The 21,910-nt window shown below is 40.1% G+C and overlaps 1 protein-coding gene across 2 annotated transcripts; it reads right to left on the reverse strand.

Moving 5' to 3' along the window:
• Positions 1 to 9,474: 9,474 nt before the first annotated feature.
• Positions 9,475 to 21,007, reverse strand: MMP7 (matrix metallopeptidase 7). 2 transcript variants are annotated; one of them, XM_039470894.2, is made up of 7 exons: positions 20,762 to 21,007; positions 17,634 to 17,860; positions 17,400 to 17,548; positions 14,837 to 14,965; positions 13,176 to 13,337; positions 11,695 to 11,758; positions 9,482 to 9,767 (listed from the first exon to the last, which is right to left on the reverse strand). In XM_039470894.2, exons 1-6 carry the CDS (start codon positions 20,876 to 20,878, stop codon positions 11,727 to 11,729), a joined length of 816 nt encoding a protein of 271 aa, XP_039326828.1. In that variant the 5' UTR covers positions 20,879 to 21,007; the 3' UTR covers positions 9,482 to 9,767; positions 11,695 to 11,726. The 2 variants fall into 2 exon arrangements, with proteins under 2 accessions (XP_003923823.1, XP_039326828.1); XM_003923774.4 differs by lacking the exon at positions 11,695 to 11,758 and having other exon boundaries at positions 9,475 to 9,767.
• Positions 21,008 to 21,910: the final 903 nt, after the last annotated feature.

The raw sequence follows: 21,910 nt of genomic DNA on the forward strand, positions 1-21,910 counted from the left end.
TGAAAGTAAGTCCCTGGTGGAAGTGATTCTCTCACTTTGGCCTCCCAAAGTTCTGGGATTACCGTGGTAAGCCACCACACCCGGCCTATATCACTATTTATTGATCAGTTTTAGGTGTTCTGTATTCAGAGAATTTGCTCACTTGTACTGCTCTCTGCTGTTCTTCCTTTCTCTCCTAATTTTGATAGTTGTATCTTTATTGGTTTTGCTTGTAACTTTACATGATATGTGTAAATCTTTGCTTCTTGTTCCATTAGTTTCAGGTACATCTCTCAGTTCCCCACCCTGAAATATGAGGCTCTCAAAGCCTCTGGCATTCTCTGTATCTCTCCCTTCTCTTCACCTCCCAACTTCCCATATTGTTACATTGTCATGATTGATATGAGTTTTTCATTCTGTATCCATCAATAAATTGAGCTTTATCAATATGCTGATTATAAATACTGAAGAGCATTTAAATAAACCACCATGTAAACATTACTCAACTCAGAGCTGAGCAGTGAGCCACAATCACATTTCTTTTCTCTGGTTCTGACATGACCCCCTGCCTCTCACTGGATAATTTTCCCTTCATTTCAAATGCACTCTTCTTTCTTCCACTTGTCTGGTTCCTCTTTGAGTAATTACTCTGATTACTCTTTGAGAATTACTCTTGTCACATTTGAGTTTGTTGCTTTGTATTTGGATTATGATTTTTATTATAATTCCTCATTTTCCCTTGAATATCTGATTGTCATTTTTCTCCATTGGGATATGACATTTATGTCCCTTCACCATATCCTATATATTTTCCAGATATTTACTCATCATTTCATATATTGTTTAGTAGCTATTTCTTTTTTTAAAACCATCTTTTTTAAAATTTTTATTTATTTATTTAGTCCTGTTATAATTTAGACTGGTTACTTTCTAGCCCTGGGGCACAGCTATCATTCTCAGATTCCTTTTCCGTCATTTCCATTTCTCACATCTTCTTTCTTAGATTTCATCCTTTGTGTTTGCACTGCATTTTAAATTAGCTATCTCAGAAAATGTACATGAGAGATAGACTTTCTGAACTCTTGTCGTACAAAGTTGAACTTATGTTGGCTTCACATTTATATCAGTTTTTGAGGGCTGACATTAAAAAGTACCATAAATTGTATGGCTTAAAATAACAGTCTCACAGCTCTGAAGGCCAGAAGGCCAAAAGTAAGGTGTCAGCTAAGTTGGCATCTGAGGGAGAATCTGCTCCATGTCTCTCTCCTAACTTTGAGTGGTTGACAGCAGCCCTTGGCATTCTTTGGCTTGTAGTTACTTTGCTCCAGTCTCTGCCTCTGTTACCACCTGATGTTTTCCTTGTGTGTCTTTGTGTACTTCTGTCTTTACATAGCTTTGACTTTCTTAGAAGGACAACAGTTATTGGATTTCGCACCAACTCCACTTCAGAATGACTTTTTAAAATTTTTATTTATTTATTTATTTATTTATTTAAAGACAGGGTTTCACCATGTTGACCAGGCTGGTCTTGAACTCCTGACCTCAGGTGATCCGCCTGCCTTGGCCTCCCAAAGTGCTGAGATTACAGGTGTGAGCCACCACTCCTGGCAGAATGACCTCATTTTAACTTTAATACCTCTGCAAACACCCCATTTCTTTTTTTTTTTTTTTTTTGAGACAGTCTCTGTTGCCCAGGCTGGAGTGTAGCGGTGCGATCTTGGTTCACTGCAACTTCTGCCTCCTGGGTTGGAGTAATTCTCCTGCCTTAGACTACCGAGTAGCTGGGATTACAGGTTTGCACCACCATGCCTGGCTAATTTTTGTGTTTTTAGGACAGATGGGGTTTCACCATGTTGGCTGGTCTTGAACTCCTGACCTCAGGTGATCCACCCACCTCGGCCTCCCATATAGGCATGAGCCACTGTGCCTGGCCCAAACACATTTTTAAATAAGGTTCCATTTTCACAGGTACCAGGGATGAGGACTTCAACTTGTCTTTTCGGGGGACACAATTCAACCCACAACCACACTGGATAGATGATTTGGCTGGGTATGGAATTCTAGGATAAAAATAACTCATCCTCAGAACTTGGCTTCGCTCTAGCTTAGAATCATTTTTGCTGACGAGAAATCTGATATCAGTTTAATTCTATTTTGTTGCAGTATTTAAAAAAAAAACAAAACCTTGGGGCATGGTTAAAATCTATTCTTACTGTCCTAAAATTTTAACACAATATCATTTCTTTCGTTTGAAGATTTTTCTCCAAACCAGTCACCCTTCTCAAGATTGGAAAATGTCCAATTATTTCTTTGAGAATTTTTTCTTTATTTTGTCTATTCTTCATTTTTGGAAATCTTATTGGCTGTTGTAGCAGACAAGGTTCAATGAGAGGAGCAGAACCACTAAGAATGATGTAAAGTAAGGGACTTATAGGGATTCATCCTCATACCTTTGTGGGAGCTGGTAAAACGATCTTGGTTTGGCTGTTTCTTTTTTATCTGGTGCTGAGCTTGAAGTTACAGGACAGGTGTTAGGGGTTAAAAGATAGAAGTAAAGTGGGGAGAGTGGCACACCTGGGATCTGTGAGGCGAGTAACAAGCTGGAGCCTCTCTACTTCTATCACGAGGACTTATGATGGCTTCTCCGTGTTGCTAAGGCTCCAGCCTTGCTTCTGTGAGTGCCCTGTGGTAGATACTATTATTATTGTGTGGAGCCACACTCAGGCCTAGAAGAGGAGTTGGAGAAGTTGAAGGAAGAGATAATGTGGGAGCTAGAGCTGGGCCTGCAGTGATTGGTGCCAGCAGTGTGAATGAGCAGAACCATAAATCTGTGCATAAGCTACAACAGCACCAGACCCGTATCAGCCTTAAGCAAATATTTCTTTACTTCCATGGTCCAAATTCCATGCAGATTTTTCTTGTGGCCAGCTCTAACAAGAAACAGAGAACAGAATTCTGGGAAATAAAGTTTCGCTTAGTCAAGTTGACTTATTTCAAAGCCAACAGAGTTGGGTGTTGGACCTCCTGAATTAATCTTTTCTTCTTTTCTCTGTCCTATTTTTCTGTTTGTATATAGTCTTTCAGCTCTTCATTTTGAGTGGCTTTATCTTCCAACTCTTTTATTTTATACTTCTATCTCAACAATCATAAATTCAATTTTCAAGAGTTTCAGCTTATTCTCTGATAATTTTTAATAAAATCTTGGTATTACTGTTCTGTTTTGTTTTTGAGACAGAGTCTCACTCTGTTGCCCAGGCTAAAATGAAGTGGCATGATGTTGGCTCACTACAATCTCTGTTTCCTGGGTCCAAGCAATTCTCCTGCCTCAGCCTCCTGAATAACTGGGATTATAGGCACCTGCCACCATGCTCAGCTAATTTTTGTGTTTTTAGTAGAGACAGGGTTTCACCATGTTGGCCAGGCTGGTCTTGAACTCCTGAACTCAAGTGATCCTCCCACCTTGGCCTCCCAAAGCGCTGAGATTACAAGTGTGAGCTACTGCACCTGGCTGGTTACTGTTTTTTTAATGTATAAAATATTGTCTCAAATTTCTGTGAGAATGTCTTGTTATTTTTTTCTTATACTTCTTCTTCTTTTTTTTTTTTTTTTGAGATGGAGTTTCGCTCTTGTTACCCAGGCTGGAGTGCAATGGCGCGATCTCGGCTCACCGCAACCTCTGCCTCCTGGGTTCAGGCAATTCTCCTGCCTCAGCCTCCTGAGTAGCTGGGATTACAGGCACGTGCCACCATGCCCAGCTACTTTTTTGTATTTTTAGTAGAGACGGGGTTTCACCATATTGACCAGGATGGTCTCGATCTCTTGACCTCGTGATCCATCCGCCTCGGCCTCCCAAAGTGCTGGGATTACAGGCTTGAGCCACCGCGCCCGGCCTCTTATACCTCTTCTAATCTCTAAATTATTTCTGTTTTTTTCTGGGGTAAATTTCTTTGGTGGCATTTTTTTTTTCAACGAGTTATTAAGTTTGTTCCCCATTTCATTGTAATAATGGGTGTGGAGGCTAAAGCAATTCCATCTTGGATGTGAAACCACCATGTTAACTTCTCATTAACCTCAGTTCTGGGAAGGCCTCCGAGATTTCCAGTTTATTTTTGTTCCTTGTGTAAGAGTAGGTACTTAACCATAAATTTCTGCCCTTAGGTCAAAACAACCTTGATGTTACTGTGCTACAGTTTTCCTATATGTCCCTTCTGAAGCATGGATACCCTTTCTCTATGGCATGTGAGTCATGGTTCTGGGGGTAATCATGCAGGAATCCACCCTCTTGTCTTATGGCTGCCCAAGATAAGGCTTCTGTTTATAAGTTACTAGTAAATGTTTCTTTCCGAGAAACTGGATTTGTCAGCCTCTTTCTTCAGCCCCACAGCTTCCCAGGCCATTGTGGGTAGGTTTGCGCAGATCTGTGCACTGAGGAACAATGCAACAATAAGAAAGGTGACTAGAGGCTTGGTGTCCGTGGATGTTCTTGTTCACTGGTACATTTAAATTAGGATGAGCAGATGGACGGAGGCTTCCCTACTCCCAGCCTCAAAGCCAAAATACAGATATTTTGTTCAGAGGCACAGAACCCAATTTAAATATCCTGTTCTCTCTCAAATTTTTTTTTTTTTTTTTTTTTTTTTTTGAGATGGAGTTTTGCTCTTGTTACCCAGGCTGGAGTGCAATGGCGCGATCTCGGCTCACCGCAACCTCCGCCTCCTGGGTTCAGGCAATTCTCCTGCCTCAGCCTCTTGAGTAGCTGGGATTACAGGCACGCGCCACCATGCCCAGCTAATTTTTTGTATTTTTAGTAGAGACGGGGTTTCACCATGTTGACCAGGATGGTTTCGATCTCTTGACCTTGTGATCTGCCCGCCTCGGCCTCCCAAAGTGCTGGGATTACAGGCTTGAGCCACTGCGCCCGGCCTTCAAAAATTTTTAAACATTTATCTAGCAAAGAACCGTTTGATATTTTGCCTGAAAGTGAACATCTGGCTCTCTGCCATTTTTGTTAAAGGGATGAAATGAAGTCAATTATCTTACACACATGTACACATACACAGTTAATCCCTTAATACCATTTTTCATCCTGCCTTCCTTAAACCTTTTAACTGAGCCTCTCAGGAGTTGGACAGTTTAACTCCCATTTTCACTGTAGTCCTCTTTGTACCTCCTAGGCTGCGACTGATGGGTTTTGTCTATCAGCTGCATTAGATCTTACAGAAATTTATTGAAATCTGTTGTCCATTGCAGACCCCCTCCTGTTCTGTTTTATTCCTTCCTAGTGCTTAAATGAAATCTTTGAAGGGAGGGAAGACAAATTCATGTGCTCAGACGTCTTTCTTAAACTGGAGTTTATTGACGTTAAAACTGGAAAAATAACAAGTAAATTACAAAATACACACAATTCTTATTGACTTCTATAAATACATAGTACCCTGGCTTTGGAATACAGATTTTTTTTTTTTTTTTTTTTTGAGGCAGGGTGTTACAACTCTGTCACCTAGGCTAGAGTGTAGTGGTGTCATCTCAGCTCACTGCAACCTCTTCCTCCTGGGTTCAAGTGATCCTCCTGCCTTAGTCTCCCAAGTAGCTCAGATTACAGGTGCCTGCCACGACACCTGGCTAATTTTTGTATTTTCAGTAGAGACAGGGTTTTGCCAGGCTGGTCTTGAACTGCTGACCTCAAGTGATCCACCTGCCTTGGCCTCCCAAAGTTTTGTGATTACGGGCGTGAGCCATGCTCCTGGCTGGAATAGAGGTGTCTTCTATTTCTTAAAATATGACAATCTTTTTTTTGACATTGCCTTCAAAAACAGGCAATGTCACCTTAATCTCTTACTGGTTTTCCTTTCTCGTGGGATAGTACAGAATTAGAGTATGGTAGGTCCTGGGTAAAAAAGTAGAAGGGATACTAAGTATAATGCAATGAAATAATTTATTCTCTTTAGCTCAGTGGTTCTTAACTGGGGGCTATTTTTCTTCCTAGGGGACATTTGGTACTGTCTGAAGACATTTTTGGTTGTGAGAACTGAGGATATTCTACTGGCATCAGTGCATAGAGGCCAGAGGTAACTGTAAGCATTCTTTTACTTTTTTCTTTTGAGACAGAATTTTTGCTCTCTCGCCCAGGCTGGAGTGCAGTGGTACAATCATTCCTCACTGCAGCCTGGACCTCTTGGGCTCAAGCAATTCTCCCGCTCAGCCTTCTAAGTAGCTGGGAGCACAGGTATGTACAACCACGCCTGGCTAATTTTCAAATTTTTTTGTAGAGATAGGGTTTTGCTATGTTGCCTGGGCTGGTCTTGAATATCTGGGCTCACACAATCTGCTCACCTTAGCCTCCCACAGTGCTGGGATTATAGGCGTGAGCCACTGTGCCTGGTCTAGCATTCTTTTTTTTTTTTTTCTTTTTTTTGAGACGGAGTTTCGCTCTTGTTACCCAGGCTGGAGTGCAATGGCGCGATCTCGGCTCACCACAACCTCCGCCTCCTGGGTTCAGGCAATTCTCCTGCCTCAGCCTCCTGAGTAGCTGGGATTACAGGCATGCACCACCATGCCCAGCTAATTTTTTGTATTTTTAGTAGAGACGGGGTTTCACCATGTTGACCAAGATGATCTCGATTTCTTGACCTCATGATCCACCCGCCTCAGCCTCCCAAAGTGCTGGGATTACAGGCATGAGCCACAGCGCCCGGCCAGCATTCTTAATACATAGGACTCAACAAAGAATTATATAGTCAAAAATATCAACAGTGCTGAGGTGAAGAACCTTTTCTCTTGTGCAACAATGTGAATATACTTAAAAATACTGAACTGTACACTTAATGGTTGAGATGGCAAATTTTATGTTATGTATTTTACCACAATTTAAAAAATGGGTCCTTATTTGCTAGGAAAAATTTCTGTTTGCCTGTTAGTTTTGTGCTATTTGATCATAAAAACATTTTATTTACTTTTATGCTCTGTTAGAGCTTACTTCATTGTTAAGATTGAAGTATAGTATGTGGTGAAATACAGAACAGAGCCCATATGTCTAGATACCCTAGGAGAGCCAACTAAGTGACTGTGCCAGGGATGTGCACAGCACAGACATAAAATAACTATGGATAACGTAAGCAATAGGCAAAATGTATTGGAAGGCAGTGCAGTCAGTTGTAAATCTGGAAAAGAAGCCCTGCACCTAAGCTGTGAGAAGGACAGGGCCCAGGGAAGCTTCAGGGAATCTGTCTGGTGCAGGATTGAATAGGCAGTGTCTCCAGTGCCTCATGGACAGAATGAATCCACCTATACTCCCTCCAGTGTTTTTGGGAGAGAGTGTCTGATTGGCCAAGCTTGCGTTCTGTATTCTTCTCTCAGCCCAGGAAGCTTGTGGCAACCTATGTGACACCTTGTGAAGATTGTACACAAGGGGAAGAGGCAGTTTCCTGTCCCCAAAAGTAGGGTGATGGGATGCTGGGCAGGGAAAAGCAATAGATATCTGCTTTAGCTACAAGATAGATACTGCCTCCTGCTGTCCAAAATTAAAATACAAAGAGCTAAACAAACAACAAAATGCTGAAATCACCACTTTGGCTTACTGTGAACCTTAGGGAAATCATGTAATCTCTGTTTTGTCCTCTACAAAATGAAGAGCTTGAATTTAATGACATAACTTCCTTTTTATTCCAGCATCATGTATATTTCCTTAGGTTTTAAAAGGGTCTTTGAACTCTTGTTCATGTATACTTTTTATATTTTGCCTGGATTGTGGATTCTCCTCTCATTTGGTCTATTCTTGGAATAGCTTCCTAAGGCTGTGGGACAGTTCTGAATTCTGGGATATTATCTGCTTTTAGGGTATGTGTGGGAGGAATAATTTTTATCAGTAAGAAAGTAAATTTCAGTGGGGTTTAAAAACAAGAAGAGTTGGGAGAGACCTGGTAGGAGGCTGCAGCCTGCAGAAGTAAGAGATTCCTGACTTGGGATAAGTAAAGGATTTGGGTTAGGCACAGTGGCTCACACCTGTAATCCTAGCACTTTGGGAGGCCAAGGCTGGTGGATCACTTGAGGTCAGGAGTTCAAGACCAGCCTGGCCAGTATGGTGAAACCCCATCTCAACTAAAAATAAAAAAATTGGCCAGGCATGGTGGCATGTGCCTATAGTCCCAGCTACTCAGGAGGCTGAGGCAAAATAATTGCTCGAACCCAGAAGGTGAAGGTTGCAGTGAGCTGAGATTATATGCCACTGCAGGCCAGCCTGGGCAACAAAATGAGACTCTGTCTCAACAAAACAAAACAAACAAAAAACAACAAAAAAGGGCTGGATACGGTGGCTTACGCCTATAATCCCAACCCTTTGGGAGGCTGAGACAGGCAGATCACGAGGTCAGGAGTTTGAGACCAGCCTGGCCAACATGGTGAAAACCCATCTCTACTAAAAATACAAAAGAAATTAGCTGGGTGTGATGGCATGCCTCTGTAGTCCCAGCTACTTGGAAGGCTAAGGCTGGAGAATTTCTTGAACCCACAAGGCAGAGATTGCAGTGAGCCTAGATCATGCCACTGTACTCCAGCCTGGGTGACAGAGCGAGACTCTGTCTCAAAAAAAAAAAAAAAAAAAAAAAAGGATTTGAAGGATGGGGATAACATTCAATTTTAGTTTTGTTCAATTTCATGGCCCTTGTACAGTAGAAAATTTCACTATTTATGCAAATTTCCAGCAACATCTACATTCTCATAAAAGCCTGTAGGACTGGTTTGTAGAAAGTTAAAGAGAACAGGCCGGGCGCGGTGGCTCAAGCCTGTAATCCCAGCACTTTGGGAGGCCGAGGCAGGTGGATCACGAGGTCGAGAGATCGAGACCATCCTGGTCAACATGGTGAAACCCCGTCTCTACTAAAAGTGCAAAAAATTAGCTGGGCATGGTGGCACGTGCCTGTAATCCCAGCTACTCAGGAGGCTGAGGCAGGAGAATTGCCTGAGCCCAGGAGGCGGAGGTTGCGGTGAGCCGAGATCGCGCCATTGCACTCCAGCCTGGGTAACAAGGGCGAAACTCCGTGTCAAAAAAAAAAAAAAAAAAGAAAGTTAAAGAGAACAGGGTGAGGCCGATATCTGGGCTGGCATGAGGAAAAGGGAAGGGAACCTAGAGAGTGGCTGTGGCAGGAGAGGTTGCAGGAAAATCAGGAGTTGAGGGGGAGGTAGAAACTTGGAGCTGGAAGTGACCATGAGGCGGTAAGTCCTAAGTTGTTGGAAATTCTCAGACATGTGTGGGAAGAATTAGACTTTCCAGAAGACTCAGAATAGAGCATGGGCCACAAAGGTAAGGGGAAATTAGTGTAACTTTGGGCCACACTAATGAATAAAAAAGAGAGAGCTCCCACCTTCCCTCTTGGGTGGTAGGTGAGGTGCTGCAGAAGACCCCAAAATAGTGTGGGGGGATTCTTTTTTTGTCTTAGTCTTTCATTTTATCGTATAGTATGTCTTCATTTGCCACAGAAAGGGTGCTCCAAAATATAAATAAATTCACCATGGAATAAACATTTTATTTATTTGTGTATATAACATTTATTGACATCTACCCACTGTGAGTATAGATGAGTAAGACACAGTCATGCCATAAAGGAGTTTATCTTCAAAAAAAGTGAAAGACATTCAAAAACCAACTGCAATAAAAAAGGTGACATAATTGCTAAATGGAGTGAAAGAACAGTGTTTATCAATTCTGATTGCGGAACAATGATGTAGAATCCAATGAATGAATGGATGTTCTCTCTGAAGTTTCTATTTCTTTTTTGAATTTCTTCTGGTTCCTATTGAAAGAAAAAAAATAAGAACATTCTGACATGTAGAAAATGCATAAAAACAATCCTAAGATTATACAGACAAAGGAAATGTCACAGAAAGTATAATCTATTATTCACGCAGCCCAGTTATGTGTGCCTGGGACAAAGATTCTGAAGAACAACCTCCAGAGGTTAAGAAGGCAGGATTGACTAGAGTGTAGGCCCAGGGCTCAGGTACCTTTGCATCTTGTCTCTACCAGTTTACTAGCTGTGTGACCTTAGGTAGTTTACTACTTACCCTCTCTTAGCATCAGATTACAAATCTGTAAAATGTGGATAATAATGTCTCATTCTTGAGTTAAATGAGTTAATCATGTGAAGCCTTGGAACACTGCAAGTACTCAATGCATGTTAGCTATTATTTATTTATTTATTGAGGCAGAGTCTCACTCTGTTGCCCAGGGTGGAGTGCAGTAGTGTGACCTTGACTCACTGCAACCTCTGCTTCCTGGGTTCCAGCGATTCTCGTGCCTCAGCCTCTTAAGTTGCTGGAACTACAGATACCCACCTTCACGCCTGGTTAATTTTTATATTTTTAGTAGAGATGGGGTTTTGCCTTGTTGCTCAGGTCTTGAACTCCTGGCCTCAAATGATCCACTGGCTTTAGCCTCCCAAAGTGCTGGGTAAAGGTGTGAACCACTGTGCCCAGCCAGCTATTATTTTTATCATTCTCAGAATAGTAGCAGGAATCTTGTATCTACAAGTTTAATCACTTTCTTTGGAATCTTTGTTTTCTGCTCATATTACTTTTTAGATTAATGAACTCCCTACATTTACAGCCTAAATAATTATATTTCCATTTGTCCAGAAGTTACCTCTTTCCAACTCTGACCAGGGATGCCTTTTTGTCTAAATACTTAAAGTGTTAGGCCGGGCGCGGTGGCTCAAGCTTGTAATCCCAGCACTTTGGGAGGCCGAGGCGGGTGGATCACAAGGTCGAGAGATCGAGACCATCCTGGTCAACATGGTGAAACCCCGTCTCTACTAAAAATACAAAAAATTAGCTGGGTATGGTGGCACGTGCCTGTAATCCCAGCTACTCAGGAGGCTGAGGCAGGAGAATTGCCTGAACCCAGGAGGCGGAGGTTGCGGTGAGCCGAGATCGTGCCATTGCACTCCAGCCTGGGTAACAAGAGCGAAACTCCGTCTCAAAAAACAAAACAAAACAAAACAAAAAAGTGTTAATGCATTAGTCTCTTTTCTTCCTGTTAAATTTCATCATTATGCCTCAGATCTTTAGTCTCTTTGTATTTTTCTTTTTTCTTTCTTTCTTTTTTTTTTTTTTTTTTGAGACGGAGTTTCGCTCTTGTTACCCAGGCTGGAGTGCAATGGCACGATCTCGGCTCACCGCAACCTCCGCCTCCTGGGTTCAGGCAATTCTCCTGCCTCAGCCTCCTGAGTAGCTGGGATTACAGGCACGTGCCACCATACCCAGCTAATTTTTTGTATTTTTAGTAGAGACGGGGTTTCACCATGTTGACCAGGATGGTCTCGATCTCTCGACCTTGTGATCCACCCGCCTCGGCCTCCCAAAGTGCTGGGATTACAAGCTTGAGCCACCGCGCCCGGCCTCTTTTTTTTTAAAATAGAGATGAGGTTTCACCTTGTTGGTCAGGGTGATTTTAAACTCCTGGCTTCAGGTGATCCACCCACCTTGGCCTCCCAAAGTGCTGGGATTACAGGTGTAAGCCACCATGCCTGGCCTTGTATTTTTCTTAAGGTTCTAAAATACTTATAGACTGCTGTGGAATATTCCATGAGCTCCACAGTTTTATTTAAGGGGAGGGTAGTATTTTCAGTTTTGTTGATGGTAACTTTACCAACAATGGTCAGTATTTGGTGAGTCTTTTGGATGGCAGTGGTTCTTTAAGTCAGATCTTTTGGGAATACTTACACAGCATTTTCCAAAGTGTGTTCTCTGAAGTGCTATTTTATGGGTTTTAAACACTCATTGAGACCTAGAAAAAGGATTATAACTTAGGAAACACTGAGTTAAACGTTTGTTCAATACTCTATACTCTCTAATATTCTGTGCACCTGAAATATAGTAGGTTGTGTTTCTTGAACTTATTTCTCCCTTGCCTCCTTTTCTGGGAATAGTCCGGTAGGACTAGTGTTCTGGGAATACAGTTTGGGACATGCTGAGTTATAGTAAATTCTAGGTTGAACTGATATCTTAAATCCATTGTCTTACTGGAATATTTCTCCCTTGAGGACAGTCCTCTATTATGTGGAAGCACTTTTGTTGCTTATGTGAGCATTCGAAGACTCTTATGTGATCTTTTTGTAGTGTATTCTCTTCATCCTTATATTTTTACTGGATAGGTTTAGTTATATCTGCTGATTTAAAGATGTCATCCTGTATTCTTTTATCCGTACTAGGATAAAAAGCTTACTGGGCAGTGATAGGCAGGAGTATGTAGTAGAGAGAGTATGAAGTCACGTAGCCCTAACTTGGAATCATGGCTCAAGCACTCAACACATGACTCAACACTTGTCACATGACCTTGGACAGTCTACTTAGCCTCTTTGAACCTTACTTTCCTTGTCTTTATCCAGAGACAGAGCTTTTTATTCTTGTCCTCTGATTTCTTTCTCAAATACTACTTTTGGCTGACTCAATACAGTAAATACAAATCAGTATGCTTAAAAAAAACTGAATTTGGAATTTTGATTTAACCAAAAAAGTATAGATTGGGACATGGGATATACATAAGTGTCAAGACCACAAATGATAAGCAGTTGCTGTCCATGGTTAACCACTTTCTCTACATGTATATGCAAACAGGAAGAGTTGGGTCAATCTTAATTATTTAGGGTTGAATCCTTAGGAGTGGGCACCGATGAGGAAAGATGTTTTGTCCCTTCAGTCCACCCCTATAGGGAACACTCTCCTAAACTATTTAAACTGAGAGAGGAAGAGCAATGGGTGGCAACTTGAAGAAAATCTTGACAATATCATTTGTATAATTTTACCACATAATACTATGTTACTGAAACTCACAATCAACATCTTCATAGTATGACACAGCCTAGTTAAATTTTGAGTATCTGATAAGTTCCCCAATTCCTCCCCTCAATAGGCTTTTTCTTTTTCTTTTATAATTTATTATTTATTTATTTATTTATTTTTGAGACAGGGTTTCTCCACGTTGGTCAGGCTGGTCTCGAACTCCTGACCTCAGGTGATCCGCCTGCTTCAGCCTCCCGAAGTGCTGGGATTACAGGCATGAGCCACCGTGCCTGGCCCAATAGGCTTTTTGATATGAGTTCCAGTGTGGTTTTCCAGGTAAATACCCATTTCCTGCCTTTCTTTTCCTACCCCACTCTAAAAAGAAAATGTGAAATCCTCTTATTTAAAATAATAAATATTACCGTATAGTTTCTGAATGCCTTTAATATCATCTTGGGAAAGTTTAAAATTTTGTGGATCTCCATTTCCATAGGTTGGATACATCACCGCATTAGGATCAGAGGAATGTCCCATACCCAAAGAATGGCCAAGTTCATGAGTTGCAGCATACAGGAAGTTAATTCCTACAACCAAAGAAGTGACAAACCATAATGATAAAAATAACTGCATACCTTATGTAATATTATATATAATATATGATATAATAATTTTTTAAAAACTAAAGAAAAATACCTAATTCTTAGCCCTTGGTAGCTTACTTATTTGTTTCTAGATTTTCAAAAGTGGAGACAGGTTAGAAGGATAATCTGAATAGCAGTGGTTTAATCTCATCATCACTTCTGCTTCTTAGAAAGGTGTAATGTTTTTCTATTTGCTTCTTTCACTGAGCCAGCAGTACTCTGTAGTGGAAAGCAAAGCTTTTAAAGCACTAAGGTTTGAAATGTAGCTCCACTCCTTACTAGCTGGACAACTCTGGACAAATTAATTGATGTTGCTGAGTCTCAGTTTCTCACCTGTTAAACAGAGACAATAATTCCTGCCCTATAGATTTGTCATGATAACCAGAGTTTCTCAGTATTTGGGAGTCATGACCATTCAATAAATGTTAGTGACTCTGGATATCAGAAGAGAGAAAGTCGGCTTTGAGAAAGCCAAGATTGAAAGGTATAGGATCTCTAGGCAATGCTGGGCTTTGTTTTTTATTTTGATTCATTAACTTGTGTTACATATATCCTTTGCTCTCCCTCAGACTTATTGAAAGGCTTTGCAAGCATGTGGAAGATGTGAGCCTGTGAATTTGAGGAGTGGCCAGAGCTCTGGTGGTATTGCATTGGATTGAAGGAAGCTGCCTTTAACCTACCTTGAGTGGGAGGAAAGAAAAATGAAAGGATATGCCAAATGTGAATGGGAGGCAGCATTGCAATTTTATGTAGATTTTCACAGCAAGGCAGCAAGCTATGGTGAATTCTCTTTGCCAAACACAAGTACAAATTTCCTTTTATGGCCAGATGATAGCACAGAGCTCTTCTCCATTAGTTCTCTGATGTGCCTATAATAGTCTACTATGTAAAATGATAAATATGATAGATTAAATCATGGAGTTGGTTCTTTTTGGAAAATAGTGAGTAATTCCAGAATTGCATATACTTCTTAAATATCATAGTTTCTGCTTCTCTTTTTTTTCCATTTGGGGCATGTATTTCTTGGAAATATGAAGAAGGGACTATAATTTATTGAATTATTAATACATTTCAAGTACTGTATGAACATTATTTCATTTAATTAAAATAACCCTTGATGTGGGAACTATTTATATTCCCATTACACAGAGGAGGAAACTAGGGCTCAGAGAAGTTCAATAACTTGCCCAGTGACACAGAGTAATTGGTAGATGCACAGCAAATTGGACCAATGCTGCTTGACTCCATAGCCTGAGCATCCACCTTCTGTTGTGTAGCATTATGAGTATATCACATGAAATAATGCATTTTAGGCAAATAGTTCAGTGTTTGGCACTTAGCAAGGTATCAATACTTATTAAAAATTAAAATAATTATTAAAGTTAGTGGAAGTTCAGGATTTTAAAAAGGATGTGGAGTAAAAGAGACATGGGATGCTATACCTAGACTGCTACCATCTGTCCAGCGTTCATCTTCATCGAAGTGAGCATCTCCTCCGAGACCTGGCCCAGGTGCAAAGGCGTGAGCCAGCGTGTTTCCTGGCCCATCAAATGGGTAGGGGTCCCCATGAGCTGAAAGAAAAGGAGTGATTGTTCTTAGTGACTGATTTTTTTTCTTCTCCAGTCATTTTTTCAGTTTACGTGATTGTCGAGACTAGAAAAAGCAGCCCAGTACAGGCCAGGCATGGTGGCTCATGCCTATAATCTCAGCACTTTGGGAGGCCGAGGCAGGTAGATCACCTGAGGTCAGGAGTTCCAGACCAGTCTGGCCAATATGGCGAAACACCATCTCTACTAAAAATACAAACATTAGCCGGACGTGGTGGCACACGCCTGTTATCCCAGCTACTCGGGAGGCTGAGGCTGGAGAATCACTTGAACTCAGGAGTTGGAAGTTACAGTGAGCAGAGATTGCTCTGCTGCATTCCAGCCTGGGTGACGAGAGCAAAACTCCATCTCAGAAAAAACAAACAAACAAATAAAACAACCAACCAAAAAACAGCCCAGTCCAAGTAGCTAGTAGCTGGCATTCACAGGGTAGTTTGGGTGCTTTTCTGGCCCAGGCACTTTTCCTTTCACAGAACTATTGCTCATCACTGATAATCGTCATATATTGAAAGCTTTCTGGATACAAGACTTAAAATGCAGTTATATCTAACTTACGGTTGCATTTAAACTTTTGTTTAATTTGACCACTTTGCTTGGCCAAAGGGTGGTGGGAGGGAGAATGAATGTGAATACTTCATTTGGCAAGTAATTTGTGCAGCATTTCGTATGTTTTTTTGTTTTTTTTTTTTTTGTTTTTTCTTAAAAACCTAGCTTATTCTTTGTGGGCACGGTCTTGTAGAGAACCATGCTTAAGTTCTCTTAAAATAGCTTTTGATAGTCTTTTTATTTGTGATGCAGAGTTATCTTCAAGGTGATATGAGGCCAGTCCAGTTTATCTTGCTCTTAAAAAACTTATAGTACTGTGATTAGTGCTTTCCCATAAGTGTTGTCAATATTGTGAGTTGAAGTTCAGATTTCAGCTACAGTAGCCAGGCAGTTGCACATAGAACAGACCGAAATGGGTAACATTTTTCTCTAAATTTGCACCGTGAAATACTAGCAATTAAGAACAGTTGGGCTGGGCGTGGTGGCTCACACCTGTAATCCAAGCACTTTGGAGGCCAAGGTGGGCATATCACCTGAGGTCAGGAGTTCGAGACCAGCCTGACAACATGGTGAAACAGGGTTTCACCATGTTGTCAGGCTGGTCTCGAACTCCTTACTGCAGATGATCCACTTGCCTCGGCCTCCCAAAGTGCTGGGATTACAGGTGTGAGCCACCACACCCTGCTGGGTTATGTGTATATATATATATATATATATATATATATATTTTTTTTTTTTTTTTAAGATGGGGTTTCACCATGTTGGTCAGGCTGGTCTTGAACTCCCAACCTCAGGTGATCCGCCCGCCTTGGCATCCAAAGTGCTTGGATTACAGGCGTGAGCCACCACGCCTGGCCTTGGGTTATATATTTTTAAGCTCTTTAATATGAGAGTTTCCATTTCCTACTTCCTTGTCACATGAAAGGCATTACCAACAGCTCATAGGACTATACCACTTCTCAGGGGCCTCTTGAGGCCTTTGGAAGCTTTAACTGATTTAATATTGATGTTAGCGAGATCTATTGTAAACATATAGTCATGTGCTGCATAATGATCTTTAAGTCAACAGACCACATATACAACAATAGTCCCATAAGATTATAATGGAGCTGAAAAATTCCTATCACCTAGTGATACAGCAGCTGTGATAATGTCATAGCGCAATACATTACCTTTTCAATGTTTACATATGTTAAGACACACAAATACTTGTGTATTTGTGTTATGTAACTTGTGCCATTGTGTTATGTAACATGCTGTATAGATTTATAGCCTAGGACCAATAGGCTATACTATATAGCCTAGGTGGATAGAAGGCTGTATCACCTAGGTTTGTGTAAGTGTATTCTATGGCGTTAGCACAATGACAAGATTGCCGAAGGTCGCATTTCTCAGAATATATTCCCATTGTTAAGCAATGCATGACTGTATATATGAATAATAATTCATGTTACAAAACAGGGGTTGGCAAACTTTTTCTATAAAGGGTCAGATAACAAGTGTTTAAGCTTTGTGAACTTGATGGTCTCTGTCACGGTTGTGGCCTGACCGCAATCAGTCATAGATGATAGGGAGATGAAGAAGTCTGACCCTATTCCAGTAGAGCTTTGTTTACAGAAACAGAAGATGAGCTAGATTAGGCTCATGGGTTGTAGTTTGCCAACTGCTGCTCTTAAAAGTGGCTCTACATTATCAGATTATACAAATTGTAATAATATTGCTAAATCTATTATCTATCTATCTCTCTGTCTGTCATCTCTCATTAAAGGTTTTTAATCCTCTTAGGAGCACTGATATAAACAATGAACAAACAAAACAGGACACAGGATTAGCCTACAGGAATCTTTCTTACCTCCTCTTGCAAAGCCAATCATGATGTCAGCAGTTCCCCATAGAAGTCTCCTGAAACGCAAGGGGATCTCTTTGCCCCACATGTTTAAAGCCTTTGACACTAATCGTTCCACTGTAGTATGTGGTAAGTCTCGAGTATATGATACGATCCTAGTAGCAAACAAGAAAACAGTATTTGACCTCTTGGGAAACAGGCTTTATTGTTTTTTCCAAAATGAGCTGGGATAAAACTAACCTGTAGGTGACTACTTTGGTAGTCCATTTTGAGTTATCTGGAAATAGTGAGTATTCTGCAACATCTGGCACTCCACATCTGGGCTTCTTCATAATTTCTATGATGTGGGAGTTTAACATTCCAGTTATAGGCAGGCCAAAGAATTTTTGCATCTCTTTGAGTTTGGCTTCTAAACTATTGGCTTTATTTGTTTTTGAGTCATAGAGATAAAATTTCTTGAGATAGTCCTATTAAAAAGAGAGCAATTAATCTATAGTTCTTGTTTATTATCTTCTTTTATCTTAGAAGCCTATACATCTCTTGCCTTAGGTTCCTGTGGATTCACATAATTATTTGAAGACAGAATAATTACACTGTCACTGAGTAAAATAAGTGTGCATTAGTGAGGAGAAAATTTAATATTACTAATGAAGCACTGGCATGCCATTTTGTGAGCAAAAGAAAAGAATCCCTCAATTTTTGAAAAATCCCATTAAAAGTTTTGGGGAGAAACACACCATTTTCTTTATAAAGGCTAGATGTTTGTGAGAGCAGTCAGGTGGCATGTACCAGTGTGTCCTCAGGGGTATGACTGGGAACTTTCCTCAGTGTTATCATAGACCCTGTCGGGGAGATCTGAGGTGAACCAGTCCTATTTAAGGCCCAGCCGAGATGTGGTTCCAGCTAAAAGTGAAAGGGCCTTAAAATTTTAGTTCTGGGAAAAGATATTAGGACATTACTAAATAGTTCAATTTAATAATGTGGTGAAGGAACCAAAGCTCATAGCAAGTAAATGATGTATGTGCCCAGGCTCACACATTAAATTAGTAGCAGAACTGGGCCTGACTTTCCTGACTCCTAGGCCTTCTTTTCCCTCTTTCTTCTCATTCCATTCCCAGTCCCTCTTTCTGCTGTTATATCTCTAGTCAAACCCACTTTGGGTGATTGCAGGATACAGTAGGTCTCCCAGGTCTATTCCATGTAAGGTGGGGGTCTTGGGAATTTCTTAAAGGTTCTCAGTATTTGGATTTGAGGGTGGGAATCCAGCAGCACGAATATAACAAAAACAAAACTGAATGAACTAACAATAGTAGCAACCTCACAGGAACATTTTTAAGCACTTACTAGTGCCAGGAACTTACATATTTATTTTATTTAAACCTCACAACCACCCCATGAAACAGGTATGGCATTGTTATCCCTATTTTGTATCTGAAGAAACATAGCTCAGACAAGTGAAATAAATTGCATAAGATTACCTCGTGAGTAATTGAAAGAGCCAGTATTTGAACTCAAGTGTTCTGAATTCTGTACATTAAAAATATGTGTAGGGTTATATGATGCATGGTAATATTGTTAAAATGATTTAACATTGGCTCACTAATTTGCAGTTAATTTGGAGTAGATGGTAATGGTGACCTGTCTTAGGACCTCTCAGGAATATGCAATTAATGTAAGAAATCTTATTAATATTGTACCATCTTATCCTTTTACCAACAATTGTGTTTTGTTAAATACAACAGATACTTACTGTTCGTACATGAAAATTGATAACTGATCTTTGTAAAAAAACAAATAACCCATTTAATCCTTTATGCCCTCTGGAAGAAATCTTTCTGTGTTGTTGCGTTGACTTGTCCTGCTCTTTGTTAAACCTAGCTAATTTCCCTCCAAGTAAAGAAAGTTTTTGCCAACTTGCACTCTAGGTAAAGAAACTAAATGCATGGACTTAAAGCAAATTAAGGCAAACTTAGAAAAGAAAGAAGAAGAAGAAGAAAAAAGAAACTAAATGCAAAGTACTCTTTCTGAAGAATTCATTAGGTGGAACCATATAAAATTATTGTTTTGGACATTTTAAAAGTTAAGTGTTAGTAATTTCATCTAATTTCAGTCTATCTTATTACTGGAACTTTTAAAAAGTCTAAGTTAATGTGAATTAAAACTTGACTTTTCTTATGTTTAAAGACTAAATTTGCAAATAATACTTATGAGCAATTATCTCATTAGTTGACCATATAATAGTAGACTGCTTATATTTATTAAACTGCTTATTGAAAAGCATATTAGAGGGCCAGGCGCTGCTGCTCACTTCTGTAATCCCAGCACTTTGGGAGGCCGAGATGGGCAGATCACAAGGTCAAGAGATCGAGACCATCCTGGCCAATATAGTGAAACCCCATTTCTACTAAAATACAAAAATTAGTTGGCCATGGTGGCGTGTGCCTGTAGTCCCAGCTACTCAGGAGGTTGAGGCAGGAGAATTGCTTGAAGCCGGGAGGGGGAGGTTCCAGCCTGGCACCTAGTTAAAGAGTGAGACTCTGTCTCAAAAAAAAAAAAAAAGCATTTTGGAAAAAAACGTGGTATTTGAAGCAGAAGCACTTGTCCTTGATTCCTATCTCTACCACTAATAAGTATGCAAATCAACTTTGGTTTCTTCTTTTTATAGAACTAAGGATTAAATGACACAATGTGTATGTAAGTACTTTATAATCTACAATTGTTACATACATGCTAATTGTTTTGTTATCACCTCATTTACTTTTAGAATACCCCATGAGGTATAAAACACATAGTATTATTGTTTCTGCTGGACACATGAGAAAACAAAGTCAGAAGTTAATGCCTTGTCTGTTGTCATTGGCTTGTGAGAGAATTGTAATTTCTACCCACATTTTCTGACTTCAGATATCTGTTACAAACAGTAATGGAGATATTTAAAAGTTTATCTTAAGAGGCAACATTCTGTATACTATAGAAAAGGAATCTCAAGTTATAATAATAAGAACGTAATTTAAACAATGTTTCAGGTAGTATTGTGTTGAATTCTTTACAACACCCTTATTTGGTTAATACCATTCTTATCTCCAATTTCCAAATTGGAAACCTGAAGCTTAGGGGAAGTTTGATGACCTTCCACAGTCTATCTACATAGTGAATGGGGGTTGGAACTCAAGCTGGATTTTAGCAGACTCTGAAACCTGCTCTTAATGGCTACTTGATGAAAACATATATTGCTTTTATAATCAGAAAAGCTACCCCAAAGAAAATTCCACTGCAATACTAACATGGGAAGGGAAATAATTGAAAAACACATTTCTTAATGCAGATGGCAAAAGAATGGAACCCCAGGTAAGTGGGCTGTGACATACCTGAGCCTCTTCCCACTGTAGCTCACTCATGCCTCCTGCCTCTCTAGGCAGCGGCAGGGCCAGGCTGCCAGGCAGCAGGTACACAGCGCACAGCACGGTGAGTTGCATAGCTGCCATCCAGAGACAATTGTTCTTGGACCTATGGTTGATTTGGTGTTTTCTGCTAGAGGCTGCAGAAATTTATATAGCTTCTCAGCCCCGAATGTGGAAACGGGTGACTCATTTGAGTGTTTTCTTTCTTTTTAGAGTCGACAGAACTTTGAAAGTATGTGTTATTTTTCATTAACTAAAACGAGGAAGTATTATATCCTTATTGGCAGGAAGCACACAACGTATTTATCTTTCAAAGGATTTTTTTTTTCTGTCTGCTGCATGAATTGAATCCATGAGAAAACTCATTTGTTTGCCAAAGTCAAATGATTACTCACATAGGTCTTCTCAATTTAAACTGTGGGTGAACATCATTCAGGACATTATTATACCATATATTTTTAAAAGATATTTTTAAATTGAAAGGTATGGAAAAGTGCAAAACATATAAGTAATGATATAATTAAGGAAATACTATATTTGCTTAATTAACAGTATTTGGTGACTATAACAGTGACCAAAGTCAAGAAATAAAACATTGCCAACATCCCGTGGTTCTTTATAGAGGGGAAAGACGGCAGGAGGCAGATGGAAATGCTGCTATGTGGCTGGATTAGTGGCCACCATAGAGCTGTGCCATGTCCCCTCACCTTCCAGGTCCCTTAGCAGAGTAGTGATAATTCTCTTCTTTGGGTCTCCTTTTAATCAGTGTATGTCTTTTCTTAATGGTGAACACTGCTTCTAATTCTTCTTGAATTAAACATGAAAAAATACCAAGCAAACAAATACCTGCAAGCATGAGCTTAACTGTTCAACTGACTTACTTATTCTGCTTCTCATTTTATAGTAACAGATTCTTCTAAAGCTAGACCTTCAACTTGGAAATCATTGTATACAATTTTTTGTCTTCCTATCACTTTGACTCTGGCTGCTGCCCAGCTATAGGTAGGGCTGCATTGGTCCTTAATACACGAAATCGTTGTTTTACATATAGCAGTAAGGACCCACTACCTACAGATTCTAGCCCAATGACTCCATTCTTCCCAAAGATTAAACTGA

Source organism: Saimiri boliviensis, chromosome 6 (genome assembly GCF_048565385.1).
Source record: "Saimiri boliviensis isolate mSaiBol1 chromosome 6, mSaiBol1.pri, whole genome shotgun sequence".
Taxonomy (NCBI): Eukaryota; Metazoa; Chordata; class Mammalia; order Primates; family Cebidae; genus Saimiri; species Saimiri boliviensis.